Here is a 20,061-nt window from a genome sequence, read left to right on the forward strand (position 1 = left end):
AAGCTGTATATTTATTCTAATTGCTTTAATGTTAGAAATGCTAGAGTGTTTCCTTACCTAAAACTAGCAGGGACTTGACACAAAGGGTGAATTATTTCTGTCTTGAAACACCCCCATGCTTTGGCATTGCTGACATCCTTGTTTAGTTTTTATTCTGTTTAGTCCGGCTCCACTGCTGATGACAATTCCAGAAGCATACAGATGGACTGGTGCCCTGTGTGTTTTCCTCTAAGAAGGTTCCAGAGTTCATAACCTGTGCAGGCACTGTGCAGGATTAGAAATGGTGCTAGTCAAGTGCACAAGAAGACTTAAGAACAAGTATAGGATTTATTGTCTAGACGCTATCATGTGATTAAGCAGTATTTTAATCCTCATTTTCTCCAATCAGAGCAAAGTTAGTGTGTGCTGAACATGCAGATTTTTCAGATTTGTAAGTGGTTTAAGTGAGTCACACGTCAAACTGAATGCAGTGACCTTCAGCTTTAAGTAGCTTTGCATTCCAGAGTCAGGAAAACCTACAATGTATAGATACTGAATGCGTACTCATCTATTTATGAAAGCAAGGCTGCAAAATAATGATTACACAGACCTTTGATAAACAGACAGGTTAGCTTAGTTACTGTTAATATACTTGCAAACATAACTCATAGTTTTTAAAATTGGAAAAAAAAAAAAAAGACAGTTTGTGATAGTAAACATATGGTAAACAGATACAAAGGGTAAAAAATTATGCTGAACAATTTATTTTATTTCATTTTTGTAAGTAGATTGTAGGTAGAACTTAAATCTAAATCTTTCTTGGCTCTCACTGCTGGCTCTCTCCCACACTCCTCCTGCCTTGTACAGAGCACCTCTTTGATACACAACAACACAACTGCAGAAAACACTGAGTAGATGCTGCAGTAGAAATTAAAATAAATAAATCACTGTTTGGTAGAAATTGTTTATTCTATACACTTATAACAATATGCACATTATGCCATTTTCAGCTGAATATTTTCGTTTGCCAATATAATGGGTATTTGTCTCTATTAAAGTAAAAAGCATTAAAAATCATCATTTGTTTGTCAGTGCAAACGGTGCTGAGAATGGAATTTACACACATAACACATAACACAATCAGACAGAGGTAGGGAATTTCCAGTATGAAGTGGTCAGTATTAATTAAAAGTTTTTAAAGAAAGCACAACCAGTGAAATGGTGACAGGGTGATCTGCACCTTAGGCTCACTGATGTAATCCATGAAGGTATTTAGGCAGCATGAGTAGAACCCACACAATATTAGGCAGGTGGTCTTAATGTTATGGCTGTTATCAGTGTAGATCAGTACTGAAAGATGATTGTTTTTGCTGTTGTCATAGAAACAAAAGTATATTATTGCAAAAAGGCAAAATAAACTGTATATACTGTATAGAAGGTTGTTTTTACAGAGCAAAATATATTTTTTAAAGAGAAAAAAGAATGTGATACATAATGCACAGTATACAATAGGAAAATATATTGATATGTGTTTTGGGTGAGAGGGGAGGTTGCATCTAAAGAGATAGCAGCATCTAAATTGGTCAAAAAAGTATTACCTGACAGGATGGATTAGTAACTCCCACACCTGTATACGTTGTGAGGTGTTATCTTGTGAGTGAGCCTGAACACTGTGTCACATGTTTACTGGAAATACTTTATATAAGAAATTACCACCCACAGTTTACAGCACAGTGGATGTTAATGATTATGTATGGCTAGAATTGTCCATGTGAACAGACAAGCAACTGTTCTGAAATCACATCCACATTCAGTCAATCTTTTTTTTTCTTTTGCTGGAGAACCAAAATGAGTGCAAGCTGCACATCTTTCATGGAGTGATAGAGTGGGTTGCAGAGTGAGGAAGTTCAGGGAATGTCATGAACGACACAATCACCAGATTTAAACAGTGATGAGAGCGTATGGGACTGTGTGGGAGAAGAAACACTACACTGCTATAGAAGGTCTTGAGGCATTTTATTGACTGCAGATGTTTTAAGAAAAATGTATGAAAAAATTAGCAAGCATTTTAAAGTATTTTTTTAAACCAGAGCAGGACCTACAAAAATGCTGGTAGATGTTATTTTCTATAGTTATCTTGTCTTTCTTGAGTTTAACTCTAAAAAAAAAAGTCAATACACCCATGATATCTGATTAAAGTTCAGCCAGTTCTGCCTCCCCTACCGGCTGTCAAACGTGCAAAACCTTATTGAGAAAGCAAACATTTTCACGTACTGCTTCCAAAACACGTGCGTTTCTGTTTCGAGGCTTTATAGGCTGCGGGGGCTTAACTTCTGACACCTGCTCATCCATGGCTCTGTAGGAATGAAAGCCTCGGAGAACTTTGTGACCTCCTCCCCCAGTGAGCTGGTAATCCACTCAAACAAGGCTCCTTTGTGGCGGCGAAAAGTGATGCCAGGAACAGCTGGCAGGAGCAACCGCAGCCATTTGGTTTGGAGCATGGCGAGTTAGGTCACCATCTCAAGGCGTATCTGTGGCTTTTGTGCTCCTCATCAAAGGCAATCCATCAATCACTAAATGCCATTGATTTGTGTAGAGCTCCAAGGCACAGTGTACCTGTTTAACTCAGTAAAGAAGTGTTTTTGTGGCCTAAACAACCGGGCAAGCCTTCACAGCTGCAAGTCTCCAAGCTATGCTTATTATTTATAATCCTAAATTATGATTCACTTGAGAAATATTGTTTTCATCTTGTGTTCATTCAAGCTGTAGAGCCACTGAATTGCAGTGTTTTGAATGGAGGGAACAGAAGGAATTCCAGACTTTGGATGATTGTCAAGGTGGGGCAGGGAAACTGACGCAGAGCAACCAAGCTCTTCCAGTGCATCTGTGGTGAAGCCAAACAGTTGCGGATGTTTTGACTGGTTTTAGAAACTGATACTTGTGTAATTTGATCATGATGTGATCATATAAAAAAAAACAAAAAATAGGTTCTCTCATAGGAATCTCCAGTGTTCAGAGATCTGCTTGCCTAGCACTAAGACTACATTCACATTACCAGGCTAAAGTGATTCAAATCAAATCTGATTTTTTGCTTAATGTGGATCTGTTTTTTTCATGGCTGTGTGAACGTACCAAATTTTTACGTTTACGTACCATTTTACGTTTATAAAGCTACGAGTCGTCTCTCAAATATGAAGTTATTTGTTGTTGGTGAAGAAGACGACGTTTATACACATATCAATATGTGCCTGTGAGGCGTTTCCGGTCATTTGTGAATGTGAACCGTCAAGATATCCAATTCCGATCATAGCAAAAAATCAGATTTGAGCAAGGTGGTTTTTAATGTGAACGTTACCTTAGACAATAATAGACTCAGTTTGTTCTGCACTAAAAATGTTTTCACACATGGCATGCAAAGCTCACTCTGCATTGCAGTGGCAGTGTCAATAGTGCTTGTCAGTTCTTGTTCAGTGGATTAGGTGTTAAATGATGAATTTGATGTATTTTTGTCATCTAAAATTTGTACTTGTTAAAGCGTTTCTCATTCAAGTCATTCTTTGGTCAAGTGAGAATAGGCTTATATAAAATTCTAAATAAAGAAATTAATCTACACTTGTGTTTAAGCCTTGAGTTGGGCCACTAGGACATCTGATGATGGTTGGCTCAACTGTATCTGCATCTTTACTTTTGCTTTGTTTACTTTTTGGCACTGTTTTAATCTGGTAGTTTTTCTTTATGTCTGAATTTTACTATAAATAACTATTGAAGGATCCGGATTCCCTAAAAACTATACAATCTTCATTCTCTCATTTGAACAAACTCAAATACCACATTATATGTATTTTATTTAAAAATATTGTCATATGCAACTGTTCGATGTAGCATCCCATCAGACCAAACAGTGTTTGGCACAATTTTAATCTGGTAGTTCTGGTAGTAATCTGGTTTAATGGTAAATGGGCTAGTAGCAATGCTCCAAACCTACTTGGAATTACATCTCAATTAAAGGTCTGATAGTGGGTTCAAGTTGGATGGGACATTTCTATTTGGACTCCTATTTTTAGAACCACGGTATGAGTTTTCCTAATTTTAGGTTGTGGATATGTGGATATTAAAGGAATTTTTAGATGTAGGTTAGGTATCTATAAAATCTTCTTATAAATATTCTGGCCAAATACAGTGTTTTACTGTTTCAAATGCAGGTTTCTGCATACAATATACAAATACACAGAACTTTCAGGGTTTCAGGGTCTGATTTACATTCATTCATACACCTCTTTTTATCTCAAACTGATGTCCTTAAATCAATAGACCACATGGAAGCTCAAAAATGACACAGTCTTCTCTCCCCCATCTGGACAAAATTAATTACCTTATCATATGTGTTTTATAACCGTTTGATGTAGCACCACCTCAGACCAAACTGTGGAAATCCCTTTCCCATTCATTTACAACAGAGCGTAACATCCAGGCTCTTTTTCCGCTTGTCTCTGATATTTGATTTAAAATCAGACTCACTCAGTATCAAAGGGAACACTAAAGTCCCTATCTGAATATAACAGAATACACTTTAAGTCTTTAAAAAAAACAAGGAACGAGGAGATCTCCAGCGATCTCTCCGCTCAACCTGCTTTTCACATTGAATTGATTACACAGCTGCACTCTTTGAATCTATTACCAAAAAGGACATTCAATTTTCAATTAATCATATTTCAGCTCACTTAGGAAATGAAGCTTCAGCAGCTGTGAATGTGATCAGATTGTCTTTGGCAGGCTGCCTGGAAACAATACAAACAGTTACACACTGATGAGCTGGATCTGCATTCTTCCATTATGTCTTGTGAGAATACATTTTTCCACCCTCTTGATGCTGAAACAAAGCTAAAGCAACTTCACCTAGATCTGCGGAATGCTTGATTAGGAATTTTAATATTTGTTTTGTTTAAAGATACAGTGATACTGCTACACATTTAGGAACGATCCTAGTGCTAAGATTCTGGTAAATTGTATTTATTTTGGTGAAATATCTCATTTGCTTTGTGTTTCGCTCTCTTTGACTTTCAGCTGTCTGCAGTTATGGTGTGTGTTTTAATGGAGGTTCGTGTAAAGGAGGTTCATCCCGACTCTGTGAGTGTCCTCCAGGGTTCAGAGGACCCAGTTGCCAATATGGTAAGTACACAGAAAAAGCTCCTCATTTGACCCTTTATTTTGGTAACACCCTCCACCAACACCCAAAACAACCTTAAAGAAACATAAAGGCCCAGTGGGGATGTAGGTACCTAATTTAACAGCTTTTGGTCCGTTCTTCCTGAGGCTATGGCAGTGTTTTTATGCCGGTCCCAGCTGGCTGCCTAAGCAGTCCAATGCAAACCAGCTGGGACAGACAGGGGCCACGGTTTCCTCTCCTCCGCACGTCACAATAGTTTGAAACTATATACTAATTACTCAAGCATAACATATTATAGCAACAATATGTTTTAAATCAGAGCAAGTGCCTTATAGAGCAGCAACATTCTAGTTTCAATACACTAGAGAGTTGTTTACCTTAAATACATTTCCATCCCTAATAGTAGTTATGGTAAATTACAAAGCTATGGTTGACTAATCTTTGCTAAAGCTCATCACTTACAGTACCTGTTCAGCTGAAGATTTGCCACCTCAGCATCCGTATTGTAATCCTTCTGGCCTGGACTTGAGTTTTACTTCATCTCTGGTCATAAAGCTCTCTCTTTAGAAGGATGCTGAGGCTGCACTGCTATTGTGTTTTGGGTTTCATACCTGGCAACCCTGTGTCAAAGGCTAAAACAAAAACAGATTTTTGCTCCGTAACAGACAATTTAAAGAAGAGCATAATGCTTCACGGCTTAAGCATTTTATAAAAGTAAAGGACCTGTTTTATTAATTTTGTTTGTGAGCCTGTAGATGTTAAATAGATCTCCAGTGATGTTGCAGTCTTGGAGATTTTCAGTCTCAGTGCGCCTGCAGAACAGATTAAAAGCTCTTTTTGCTCACACAGCTTTGACCAAGCACTTTATGAGATACAAATCCTCTAATACCACAATAAAACACCAAGGGAACAAAATTCAGAGGTAATTGATTGTAAAGTTCAAAACATTTCAATGGATTAAAAAGCCATTTACCTCTTTCCCAACCTGCTGCCATATTAAAGAGTTTAAAGAGTTTTTGAGAATGAATGTTAACCTGGGCCGGTTGTCCCTTTGTTAACATGTGTTTTGACTCTGTTTTGAAGGGCCTTAATATTGACTGGCAATGAAACATTGATTAGATCATGTTGTGTAGTTTGTGCAGTTTTATATATAGGTGGATCCGTTTGAAAAAGGCTGAATGAATAAAAAGCCATACATTTCCCCACCCTAGTTTTTTTTTTTGGGTGGAGGATGTATTGCAGGCTTAAAAGTCAGGAATGGATACATAATAACAAAGGAAATTAAGTTGTTTGGACAAAACATCTTGCAAAATCAGGGATATTGTATTATTTTACTATCTGCCACTACTTTTTTTGTTGCAATATTAATTCATAGCATCACATCTTTGTGTTAAAAAAACAAGTCAAAGGATTTTAAGATTCATATTTTTAAACATGTTTAGTCAAAAAGGCAAGTCTTCATACAGTGGTGTGAAAAAGTGTTTGCCCCGTACAGATTTATTTTGTTTTTGCATTTTTGTCAGACTTAAATTTTTTTAGATTATCAAACAAACTTTAATATCAGAAAAAATGTAACCTTAGTACATTTAAAAAGCACTTTTCAAATTATTATTAGATTTATTAAGGCGAATACCTATCTAAACCAATCTAGCCCTGTGTGAAAAAAGTGTTTTTCCCCCATAAATTAGCTGTGATTAATCACAATTTTTGGAAAGAGTTCAATTTCACTAATAACCACAACCAGGCCTGATTACTGCCAGACCTGTATAATCAAAAAATGATTAAAGATCTCAAGATAAAAGATCTCAAAATACAACACCTTATGCCCTGACCTGAAGTAATTCAAGAACAGATGAAAAAACAAAACAAAAAAAGGTTACAAAGCCATTTCTAAAGCTTTGGGACTCCAGAGAACCACAGTGAGAGCTATTATTCACAAATGGAGAAACATGGAACACTGGTGAACCTTCCCAGGAGAAACCAACCGACCAAAATTATTCCAAAAGGGCATGGAGAACTCATCCAGGAGGTCCCAAAATAACCCAGAACAACATTTAATGAACTGCAGGTCTCACTTGCATCAGTTAAGGTCAGTGTCTCCACAGGAGAATTTCAAGGCAAAAAACACTTCTGAACACCACTGTACATGTGTACACTCTGATTAACTGGTAAATTTAAAAACAACATATTTGACAAGTTCAAACTTAGCATCATGACATCATAAGTATTTCTGTTGTTTATTGTTTATTTTATTTAATAAAAATGAATGTTGCACTGTTTTCTGATTCAGTAAATCCATTTTGTGCAGCATTTGGTTTTGCGTTGTTCTGTTGAAAAATGTAAAGCAAGAGCAGTGCACTGATAACCACAGCAGAGTATTATAAATACGACTTGCTGTGCTATAGTAAGGTTTATGAATCTGGTCCGTTTTTTCCTATTTTATGCAGTAATACTCTCTATTGTTAATCACTGGGCTAACTGAACCAACCAGCCTCACGTAAGGACGAGTTTCAGAGAGCAGTGTGGGTCGTCCGTTCCCACAGGAGACTCTGTGTTTTTACTCTGAAAGTGAGTGTGTGAATGAAAGTGAGTGTGGGAGTGCAGTTATATTCTGAGGGCAGGCTGCTGTATGAAGTGATGTGTGGGGTCCGGGGGGTCTGCTCTCTGACAGCAGCAGGTTTTTAGTGGGAGGAAAGGACAGCAGGTCGGTGCACCTCTGACACTTACGATAGAAGCTGTTAAGAAATGGAGCAGTGTTGAAGCTGAGGGTGAAAAACCCATTTATAATTTGTTTGGCAGGTGTGAACACATTACCCATATGTGGGTACGTACTGAACAGCTGAACTGTTGCTGATCTGCTCCAAACGCGGGAACATGTTCTCGTCCTAAAGCAGCACATCAGCACTTTCAGGAATGACAGGTGAACTGTAAATAGGCTATGCACATGAGATCATCATTCCATACAATTTCTCTTTTAAATCAATTTGATTAGATTTAGTATTTATTGTTTTAGGGATATTTCACCTACAGTAACAGATATTGTTTGGATGTGAAACAAGATTTTCACAGTGTAGCAACATACTTGGGGTGCCATATTGTATTGTATGCAATAGTATCACTAACTTTTTTTGTTTATCGTTATTGCAGAAACACCCTGAAATATCGTGATATAATTTTAGGGCCATATGGGCCATCAGGGAACAACTTTTAGCTGTTTCTCATTAAATATCTACTAGAGAGAGATTATATCAGGTTATATCTGTCCAGTATCATTTGTTGACTTCAATCCTGGATTTAGGGAGTGTGTTATTGGTATCATGAGTGTCAGGTAAAGCCAGGCAGAGAGACGTGGAGGCGGACGCGAATGCAGGTAAGGGCGTAATTTATTAAATATATAAATAAACAAAAAAACAAAGAACAAAGAAACAAACCAAAACAAATATGAATGAGTGAATAACGATAACATACAAACAGGGAGGCTAAACAAAGAAACAAACTAATAACTAAAACTAGACGGAAATAAACTAAACAGGGAAAGGAAAACAAAGGAATAAACAAGATACTAACAAGGGAAATAAAACTAGGATAAACAAGAAATAAACACAGAACTAGGATAACCAAGGAACTAGAGCTAAGAAAGATAGAAAAACGCTGAGAGACAAACGACAGGAGTTGGTGCAAAGACCGACGAGAACAAAGTGGCACATGGGAACTATATATCTACAAAGACAGGAAGTGAAAACACTTGGGGCTAGGGGCGGAGCTACAAATAGACACAGGTGGAAAAGTCCTGGGACAGAACACAGGGGCACAGGTCACGTGGGACACACACAGGCACGAGGACAGACAGGAAACAGGGCCAGGACATGACAATGAGATGTTGGATCATTGACTTCTGTTACAATCTGATGAAAATCTCAATTACGGGTGTGCCATATCATATCGTAGGCAATAATATCACCAAAAATGTATATTAATTTGGTTGCAGTAGTGTAATCATGAAATTATTAAATTTTTCATTCAATGTTTTGTCATATCGCCCAAAATATTGTTTTCACAAAAATAGCTGAAATATTGATTTATTATTTTAAGATCCTATTGCACACCACTACAACATACCTTTTTGAACAAATAACTAATGTGCTGTGTGTACATGCTATTTTTGTGCTGTGTGTACATGTTAAACATCTTAGTATAACAGGTGAAATAACACACTTATCGGCCATAACTTTTAACACCACTTATCCAGAAAACTAAGCCAATATGTACATTGTTATCTACAACATACCTTTTTGAACAAAGTAGAAAACAGACAAACCAGACAAGTTTTGCTGGACCACCAATAACTAATGCCACTGATTTGGTTAAAGATTTGCGTGTATGCAGCAGAAAAATAGTTTTTACAATTTTTAAAATGGGTTTATCCATGCCTGTTTTGATAGCAGATTGATATTGATCGATACATTGAAAAATCTTGAAATTAAACATCTTAGTATAACAGGTGAAATAACACACTTATCGGCCATAACTTTTAACACCACCTATCCAGAAAACTAAGCCAATATGTACATTGTTATCTACAACCCCTGGCAAAAAGTATGGAATCACCAGTCTTGGATGAGCACTCCTTCAGACATTTCATTCTGTAAAACATCTCTGATCAAAAACATGATACAATAATAAGGTCATTCCAAAGTGCAACTTGTTGGCTTTCAGGAACACTCAAAGAAATGAAGAAAAAACATTGTGGAAGTCAGTGAATGTTACTTTTATTGACCAACCACAGGGAAAAAAATATGGAATCACTCAATTCTGAGGAAAAAAGTATGGAATCATGAAAAACAGATAAACAAAAGATGATTCAAAATACATCACTAGTATTTAGTTGCACCACCTTTGGCTTTTATAACGGCTTTCAGTCTCTGAGGCATGGACTTGATGAGTGACAAACAGTATTCTGCATCAATTTGGTGCCAACTCTCTTTGATAGCAGTTGCCAGATCAGCTTTGCAGGTCGGAGCCTTCTTGTGGACCATTTTTTTCAATTTCTACCACAGGTTTTCAATTGGGTTGAGATCTGGACTATTTGCAGGCCATGACATCGACTGAATGTGTCTTTCTCCAAGGAATGCCTTCACTGTTTTTGCCCTATGGCACGATGCATTGTCATCTTGGAAAATGATTTCATTATCTCCAAACATCTGTTCAATTGAAGGGATGAGAAAACTGTCCAAAATGTCAATGTAAACTTGTGCATTGATAGAAGAATTAACCACAGTCATCTCCCCAGTGCCTTTGCCTGACATGCAGCCCCATATCATCAAGGACTGTGGAAATTTGGTTGTTTTCTTCAGGCAGGCCTCTTCATAAATCTCACTGGAACGGCACCAAACAAAAGTTCCAGCATCATCACCTTGTCCAATGCAGATTCTTGACTCATCACTGAAGATAACTTTCATCCAGTCATCCACAGTCCATGATTGCCTCTCCTTAGCCCACTGCAGTCTTGTTCTTTTATGTTTAGGTGTCAATGATGGTTTTCTTTTAGCTTTCCTGTATTGAAATCCCATTTCCTTTAGGCGATTTCTTACGGTTCGGTCACATACATTGGCTCCAGCTTCTTCCCATTTATGCTTCATCTGTTTAGTTGTACTTTTTCGGTTTTCAAGACAAATGGCCTTAAGTTGCTTGTCTTGACGCTTTGATGTCTTTCTCAGTCTACCAGTACGCTTGGCTTTAACAACCATTCCATGCTGTTTGTATTTGGTCCATATCTTGGATACAGCTGAATGTGAACAGCCCACATCTTTAGCAACCATGCGTGAAGAGTTACCTTCTTCAAGAAGTTTCACAATCCTCTCTTTTGTTTCAAGAGACATTTCTCTTGTTGGAGCCATGGTTCTTGCCACTCTAATTCGTCCAGCAGCCCTCCAAGGTGTCATGACTGCAGGTGTTTTTAACTGCAGACTAACGAGCAGATCTAATCTGAGGCAGGTGTCCATTTAGGGAAAGGAAATTGACTGGGTGTGTCCTTATTTTCTACCTTCAATTTGAGTGATTCCATACTTTTTTCCTCAGAATTGAGTGATTCCATATTTTGTTCCTTGTGGTTGGTCAATAAAAGTAACATTCACTGACTTCCACAATGTTTTTTCTTCATTTCTTTGAGTGTTCCTGAAAGCCAACAAGTTGCACTTTGGAATGACCTTATTATTGTATCATGTTTTTGATCAGAGTTTGTTTTACAGAATGAAATGTCTGAAGGAGTGCTCATCCAAGACTGGTGATTCCATACTTTTTGCCAGGGGTTGTACATTACTATATATCAATTTCCCAGCCTTGCCTTAGTTAAAGCATGTGAGAAACTGACCTGAGACGTATTTAAAAGTCCTCTCTGTGACATGAACTAAAAGACAGGACATTCCTCACACATGCCTTGTCATTTAAGATTACTGTCCTCCCGCTGACCTGTGATATCTCCATCATCAGCCCATAAGGAATTCCATTTTCTGCCAAATATTTTCACTGGTCCCCCTCTAATCTTCATACAGAAGATTACCAGCCACCTCGACGGCACTGAATACAGGCAACACAGAGCGCAACAATAACGTCCTGTGTTTAGTGTTACGTCCTACTGGCAGAGCAGACGAGCCCCAGAGCCAAATAGTTGCTGTTACATCCTGCCACTGGAGATCGTTTTAAAAAAAGAAGTGTGACAAATTAAGGATGCGTTCTGCAGATGTTCCGAGCTCAGAACTCAAAGCACATGCGGAAGGAAAAAAGAAAATAAAGATTATTATAAGCACAGTGTGCCACAGTGAAGGACTGGGAAGAGTTGGCTGCAGATGATGTTTGTTGCACTGTACTGCATATTATTTTACTCCCGGGCTTTAGAAAGTGCTTTTCTCCAGCGCTTCTGGTTTTGTTCAGCTGTCTCCATTCCGCTGGAGTAAGAGCAGAATTCTTCCTAATAGACTCACATGCTTGGTTACACATTGTAAAAGGACTTTCTCTCTCAATTATAGAAATTGTTCAAACAGGGTTACAGGCTGATTATTTTCATTTTAATTGAATAATGACAGAAAAAAATAATAATAATTTAACTGACAATTCTAAGCCATGCTGAACATGTTCATTAAATATTTTAAATACACACAAGATACTGTAAATAGTAAGCCTGTGATATGTAAAAAATATGTTATAAAAACAATTTCATAGTACTGTCACTGTGCACACAACATATAAAACTCATATAAAAATATAACTCATTAATTAAAACTAGTTATATTCCGTACTCCGCCATTTGCACTGCATTACATTTAGTTTAGCAGAACTAACAATGCTTTAAAATAAATGTCATGCCACATGTCATGGGACAGAAACTAATAATGTGTTCTGTGACTTTTGTACCAAGGTCAAAAACATACATGTACTTGTCTAGATTATTAATTTATTAGTGCTAAAGCTTCCAAAATGTTTAATGACTTAAAAAATAAGGCCGTATCTTACATACTGCCCAAGGTGCTTTGCAATGCTCATTCCTATCTTACCCCCTGTCAAGAGTCTAATTTCACAACTTTTCCCCGCGCCATTTATTAAGCATCGAAGCTTAGGAAAATACAGCTCTGAAAAAAATTAAGAGATGATTTCACTTTCTGAATCAGTTTCTCTGATTTTGCTATTTATAAGTATATGTTTGAGTAAAATGAACATTATTGTTTTATTTTGCAAACTACAGACAACATTCTCCCAAATCCAAAATAAAAATATTTTAATTTAGAACATTTATTTGCAGAAAATGAGAAATTGTCAAAATAATGAAAAAGGTAAAAAACTTTCAAACCTTAAATAATTCAAAGAAAACAAGTTCATATTCATAAAGTTTTTAGAGTTTAGGAATCAATATTTGCTGCTTTTTTAATAAGAGTGTTCAAGTATCCTCTGGTGAGATGCACCAAAGCACAGCGCTGTTAAAATATCAATGCGCCAAAGTCAGATGACACATCGCAAATGACACATCGATTGGTTTATTTCACTTTATGCCCAAAACACACCAATGATTAATTAAGAGAATTAGTACATGACTCGAGCTGCGCAAGGGGCGTGTATTTTTGCGCACTCATGATACCAAGGACACACTGACACCTTAAATCCAGCTGCACGGTGCGAAATTTACGTCTTGTTTATAGTTGAGGGTCAATGTCTCTTAACTTCCTGTTAGTGATCATGATTGACTACAGCTAATAGCCTCTCTGTACCACAAAATAACCCCAACATTTTTTATGTTTCTTTAATTATAATCCAGATTATTCTATTCTTAATTTCTACACTTTCTAAATATGTTTTTATATGTAATGGAATCGACCGATGTTTTTTGTACATGAAAGATATAGGGCATCATGACCTGCCACAGACTCTGACTGTAGAGTCGGCTGCAGGGTCAGAGAGAGTGTGAGAGTGTGATGGGATTTTGTGTACTGTGCCAGAGAGACGGCCTGGAGACACAGTGCTCATGGTGAGGACAGGCCTGTGTGTGATGACAGACACACATCAGACTGCCCAGTCTCTCCAGAGCTGAGTGACTTCTATTATACAAGCATGTTAAACACACTGAGGAGACACTCAGACTGATTGTCTGCTTCAGGTTCAAGTACGGAGGTACTCTAATAGCCAAATATAAGTGTATATTTTTACAGTTTATTTACAGATTGCTGCTAGTAAATGTATAAGTAAATTAATTTTAAAATTATTTTAAATTGATATTTGATGAAAAAATATTACACAGTCATTTCCATTTAATAAGAGTTGTTATAATTTGTGATGCCAGTAGGGCTGGACCCGAATATTCGGGTATTCGGATATTCGTTCGTTGAGTAGGTATTCGGTTTTTAATTTTGGTATTCGGATATTCGGTTTTTTTCTCCTTTCCAGAGTTCCACCTCAGTCTAACCACTTCTGTTCTCGCGGGTCCCGTCAGAATATCTTGCGCGCGGGACAGAACTGAACTGTTATTGGCTGGAGCGGGAGTTTAATCCAGACGATGCGGGAGCAAATTAATAAATAGTTAAGAAAACTGTAATAATTGTAAAAAAAAAAAAACCTTAAGAAAACTCTCAACGCGCAGGATGGACCGACACACACACGCACACACCGATGGTGCAGCGCTGCTGTTTTAATAAATATATAAGTAAATTTGAAGCATTAAATGTAGTTTATTTAATTTACATTAGGAACGTGGGGCGGGAGCGGCAGAAATGTGTATGTGGCGGGCGGGCGCGGGATTAAAAGAAGCAATTTTTTTGCGGCGCGGTAACGAGACAGAAACGCGGGAGCGTGGAAGAGTGGGTTTAAAAATCAGTCTCGCGCAGACCTCTATTATACATGATAAAAAAAACGAAACTGATTTATATAATAAAACGTAAGGGGTAATGTGGCAACAGTAGGGGCTAAATCGGTTACAAAAGCCTGGCCTACAAAAATGATGTCTGAACGAATTTCCTCTTATCTAATATAATTTAAAATGGTTTAAAAATATAAAATAATTTCTAAGCAAACAAAATATTTAATATTGAGCTTATAGCCCAAGTGCAAAAATACAAAATCAGTAATACGGCTATGCCCTGCACAATCCTTAAACCGAAATAGACCAAATACAATAACGTCATTAACAATGACTTTCCTCTACTCTAATATAATTTAACATGGTTTAAAATATAAAATAATTTCTAAACAAACGAAATATTTAATATTGAGCTTATAGCCCAAGTGCAAAAATACAAAATCAGTAATATGCCCTGCACAATCCTTTAACCGAAATAGACCAAGTACAGTTTACAATGACTGTCCTCTAATATAATCAACAATGTTTAAGAATATAAAATACTTCCTGAACAAACGTTTTTTTTGTTTGTTTTTTTAAGCAAATAGCCTAAGTGTGAAAACACAAACAGCAATTTACTGGGCTGGCTTGCGCAGCGGAGAAACCGTGCAGCAGCAGCAGCCTCCTAGCCTGCTTACGCAGCGGATAAGCCGCGTGTGGGGCAGCAGAAATTCCGGGATGAAAACACAAAGAAATCTGGGCTAAAAACACAGAAAAAATATGGGGTGAAAACACAAAAATCCGGGATAAAAACACCAAAAATCCGGGGTGAATATGTCTTGTCGGTCAGAGCAAATTAGGGCTGGACCCGAATATTCGGGTATTCGGATATTCGTTCGTTGAGTAGGTATTCGGTTTTTAATTTTGGTATTCGGATATTCGTTTTTTTTCTCCTTTCCAGAGTTCCACCTCACTCTAACCACTTCTGTTCTCGCGGGTCCCGTCAGAATATCTTGCGCGCGGGACAGAACTGAACTGTTATTGGCTGGAGCGGGAGTTTAATCCAGACGATGCGGGAGCAAATTAATAAATAGTTAAGAAAACTGTAATAATTGTAAAAAAAAAAAAAAACCTAAAGAAAACTCTCAACGCGCAGGATGGACCGACACACACGCACACACCGATGGTGTTTGGACTGGAACGGGACCGCAGTATTCAGCGCTGCTGTTTTAATAAATATATAAGTAAATTTGAAGCATTAAATGTAGTTTATTTAATTTACATTAGGAACGTGGGGCGGGAGCGGCAGAAATGTGTATGTGGCGGGCGGGCGCGGGATTAAAAGAAGCAATTTTTTTGCGGAGCGGTAACGAGACAGAAACGCGGAGCGTGGAAGAGTGGGTTTAAAAATCAGTCTCGCGCAGACCTCTATTATACATGATAAAAAAAATGCAGGCTCTTCGAAACTGATTTATATAATAAAACGTAAGGGGTAATGTGGCAACAGTAGGGGCTAAATCGGTTACAAAAGCCTGGCCTACAAAAATGATGTCTGAACGAATTTCCTCTTATCTAATATAATTTAAAATGGTTTAAAAATATAAAATAATTTCTAAGTAAACGAAATATTTAATATTGAGCTTATAGCCCAAGTGCAAAAATACAAAATCAGTAATACGGCTATGCCCTGCAACAATCCTTAAACCGAAATAGACCAAGTACAATAACGTCATTAACAATGACTTTCCTCTACTCTAATATAATTTAACATGGTTTAAAAATATAAAATAATTTCTAAACAAACGAAATATTTAATATTGAGCTTATAGCCCAAGTGCAAAAATACAAAATCAGTAATATGCCCTGCAGAATCCTTTAACCGAAATAGACCGAGTACAGTTTACAATGACTGTCCTCTAATATAATCAACAATGTTTAAGAATATAAAATACTTCCTGAACAAACGTTTTTTTTTTTTTTTTTTTTTTTAAGCAAATAGCCTAAGTGTGAAAACACAAACAGCTATTTACTGGGCTGGCTTGCACAGCGGAGAAACCGTGCAGCAGCAGCCTCCTAGCCTGCTTACGCAGCGGATAAGCCGCGTGTGGGGCAGCAGAAATTCCGGGATGAAAACACAAAGAAATCTAGGCTAAAAACACAGAAAAAATATGGGATGAAAACACAAAAATCCGGGATAAAAACACCAAAAATCCGGGGTGAATATGTCTCGTCGGTCAGAGCAAATTGAACATTTTTCAGTGGATTAAAGGGGCCGTGATTTGCTTTTTTTTTTTTTTTTTTTTTTACCTCTTTTTTTAAAAACGAATATTCGAATATTCGCTTCGAATCAGTGCCGAATATCCGGAGCTCAAAAAACGCTATTCGGGCCAGCCCTAGAGCAAATTGAACATTTTTCAGTGGATTAAAGGGGCCGTGATTTCCTTTTTTTTTTTTTTTTTTTACCTCTTATTTTAAAAACGAATATTCGAATATTCGCTTCGAATCAGTGCCGAATATCCGGAGCTCAAAAAACGCTATTCGGGCCAGCCCTAGATGCCAGTCACTGGTTGAAATTTTATGAGAGTTCATCTGTTCACAAATAAACTCCACCCTTTATTTTATGTATGGTGCTAATGTATTGCAGCTGTACAACTGTGATAAGCTATTTCACTTTCCAAAGCCTACTGAACATTACATTGTTAAGGTCTCAGTGAAAATACTCCCACACTTTAGATGTCTATGGCCAAGTCTTGCTCTCTAGAAAAATATATATTTTAGTGGACGTTAGGTGATATTGGAAAAAATGGCACTTTATTTTTCTGTGATATATTGCGATATTGAACAATATCAATTTTTAGCAAAAGTCAGTGATCCAACATTTCACACTATTAATAATGAACTGTGTATCCAGTATTGGAGCGAAGTAAGCAAAAAATGGGCAGATACTTTCTATTGTATCAAACAGCAAAAAGTTGAGAGATGACCCAGCTTCATAGTTGGATGTGAGTACGTTGCATTGGGAAGACAACAAAAACCTCCAAATTCATAAGAATAGAAATTTGATTCAAAAGTTTTTATTTTTAAATTCATCACATGGTCAAAAGTAGTTATATTAGTAGTATTACAATTAAAAGTAGCATTGTAGCTTCAGGGCAAAGTAGCTTCAGGGCTGCCTGTGGGCGGTCGCGCGCCAAGGTGGGCGAGGCCATGAATACTAATGCTTTTCCTGATCGACTCATTTTTTTCTGAATATTTTCTTTTGCTAGCTACTGCAGACAATGGAGGTTGAGGAACAGTTTCATATGCAGCATCAAATATAGCTTGGAGAGACCTACTTTATTTCATAAACAACAAGAAAAAGTGGATTTTAATACCTGTAGTGGTCCTGTGGGTTCCTGACCATTGGACAACAGGGTAAAATGAGAATAATAAAGTATGCAGAGAAACAGAATTAGGACTACAGTCTGTAATTATTAAACTACAAAGTGCTGCTATATGCTCATTAGGAATGATTTTTGTGACCTGGCTGTGTATGTATACCTGTATGTATCAATGTATTAGCTTGCAGATGTTTGTGTGTGTGTGTGTGTGTTTGTGTGTGTCTGTGTATTTGCCCTGCCTTGTCTTTTTCTCTTACAGCACATACCCAGGTGGGAACATTTTAGAAATGCTAAGATGAGACCACGCTAATGTTTTTGCCATGCCTTGATGAATTGCCCGCAAGCTCAGTTATTATTTTAGCACGGCTGTCTGAGTTTTTATACGCTCATGTTTTGTGTCTGATTTATTGAGGAGGGATTAAGGCCTGTGAGAAAGGATCTGCAGTTGTAATGCATTGTAAATTGTTTTCTTTAAGCTTGGTGATTATTCCTGTGTGAATTACGCTAAGTGTGAGTCTCTCAGAGCAGCGATGTCAGGATCAAATACGAAAGTTACGGACGCAACAGCTGCTGCACTTTTTCAGCCACACATGCCTGAGACTGCTCATATGTGTAGATCTTCAGAGCAGCACCAGGGAATAATCATGGGAGTGTATGATGACTGAGCAGCACCAGGGAATAAAAAAAATAAAAATTGTCTCTTAGCTAAAAGATCAGTTATGGCTGATGCTAAAAATTCAAACACAAAACACACTAACAAGAAAACAAATTAATTAATAAGAGCTATCGATAAATAGACGAATTAATTGCATAATAATGAAATAATTTGCATTACTAAATCTACTTAATCCTAAACTTTTAAACAATGGATTTGTACATGTATAATAAACGAATCAATGTACAATCCTTGTTAACTGTAATTCATATTCAGATATCTTTGATTAATTGTACCTTTTCAACTTTGTCTTTTGTGAACTGTGTTCAAGTACCAGTTGCTAGTCAGCTCTATATCCCCCATCATTAGTGATGCCACAACAAAAAGAAAGGTGAAGACCAGCACATGCCTCCTCCAACACATGTGAAGTTAGCCACTGACTCTTTTCAAACTGCTGCTGATGAGGCAGCATTGCCGAATAGCATCACAGTGTGCTCGGAGGAAAGCGCAGTGACTCGGTTCTGATACATCAGCTCACATTAACATAACCTTTTGGAGTGATGAGGGAAAAGAGCTCCATCTACCCACCCAGAGAAAGCAACGACAATTGTGATCTCTTGGGGCTCTGGCAGCTGATGGCAAGCTACATGACAGGGATTCGAACCAGCGATCTCCCGATAATAGTGGCAAAACTTTAGATCACTGGATCACTTAGCACTCTGTACCAGTTAAATTTTAAACAAATGAACATCATTAGTACACATTCAGCTTGTGAATAAAGGAAATAAATGCTACCACAGCATAGCTCTCAACTCAAACAATTTCTGCTTTTAACACGACAGTTTTAAGTGATTATAACATGTTGAGAGATAATTGTTGAGGATCCTGTCTTTTCCATATATGTATAAAATAATAATGCGTATAAATGCTGCTCTCAATTATAGCAAGAAACTTACAGATCTCAAAACAGATTTTTAGACAAGGGTTAGGGTTAGGGTTAGGACAAATCAAATACCAAGGCCTAGATTAGCTATTTGTGCATAGACCAAGGATAACATTTGAATTCAAGTTAGAATGAGATTTTTTCTATTAGTTAGGCAATCAAGAAAAATGGAAATGCCTTTGTCATTTTTACTTCAAAAGGAAGTCAAATGTATCAATTAAGAAACAGTGCACTCATTACTTCCCTATATTACAGGTCAGGTGAAGGCCCTGGGAATTAGCGGTAAAGCAGTTTTGTGTAGAAATAAGCCAGTGTAGACAGTTCTGCTGAAGTGTTTTCACTGATAAATTAAAAGCCTGTTCACTCTGTGTCCCAGCCGTCAGTGATGTTGTGTTAAATCTGAACTGGAATGCTAATCCGCCTTAATAAGTGACAGAGCTGATCAGCATTTCCAGTTTCTACACTCTGCCAGCATTTTCCATTTTCCCATTTAAGGAGTAAAGGAGCATTTAGGAGCATTCCGACACCTCAGCCATGATATTGGAGACATTAGACATGACTTTGCTGATGCTGTGGCTATTCCTCTGAAGTATAAAGGCTACAGTATGTGTATTAATC

General features: G+C 37.4%; 1 protein-coding gene across 1 annotated transcript in view; it reads left to right on the forward strand.

Moving 5' to 3' along the window:
• Positions 1-20,061, forward strand: part of megf6a (multiple EGF-like-domains 6a) — a 127,065-nt gene that overhangs the window by 8,856 nt on the left and 98,148 nt on the right. Inside the window, exon 4 of the mRNA XM_022677438.2 lies at positions 5,044-5,148. Within this exon, the coding sequence (XP_022533159.2) occupies positions 5,044-5,148 (105 nt within the window). The remainder of the gene's footprint in view (positions 1-5,043; positions 5,149-20,061) is intronic.

This window comes from Astyanax mexicanus, chromosome 13 (genome assembly GCF_023375975.1).
Source record: "Astyanax mexicanus isolate ESR-SI-001 chromosome 13, AstMex3_surface, whole genome shotgun sequence".
NCBI classification, from domain to species: domain Eukaryota; kingdom Metazoa; phylum Chordata; class Actinopteri; order Characiformes; family Acestrorhamphidae; genus Astyanax; species Astyanax mexicanus.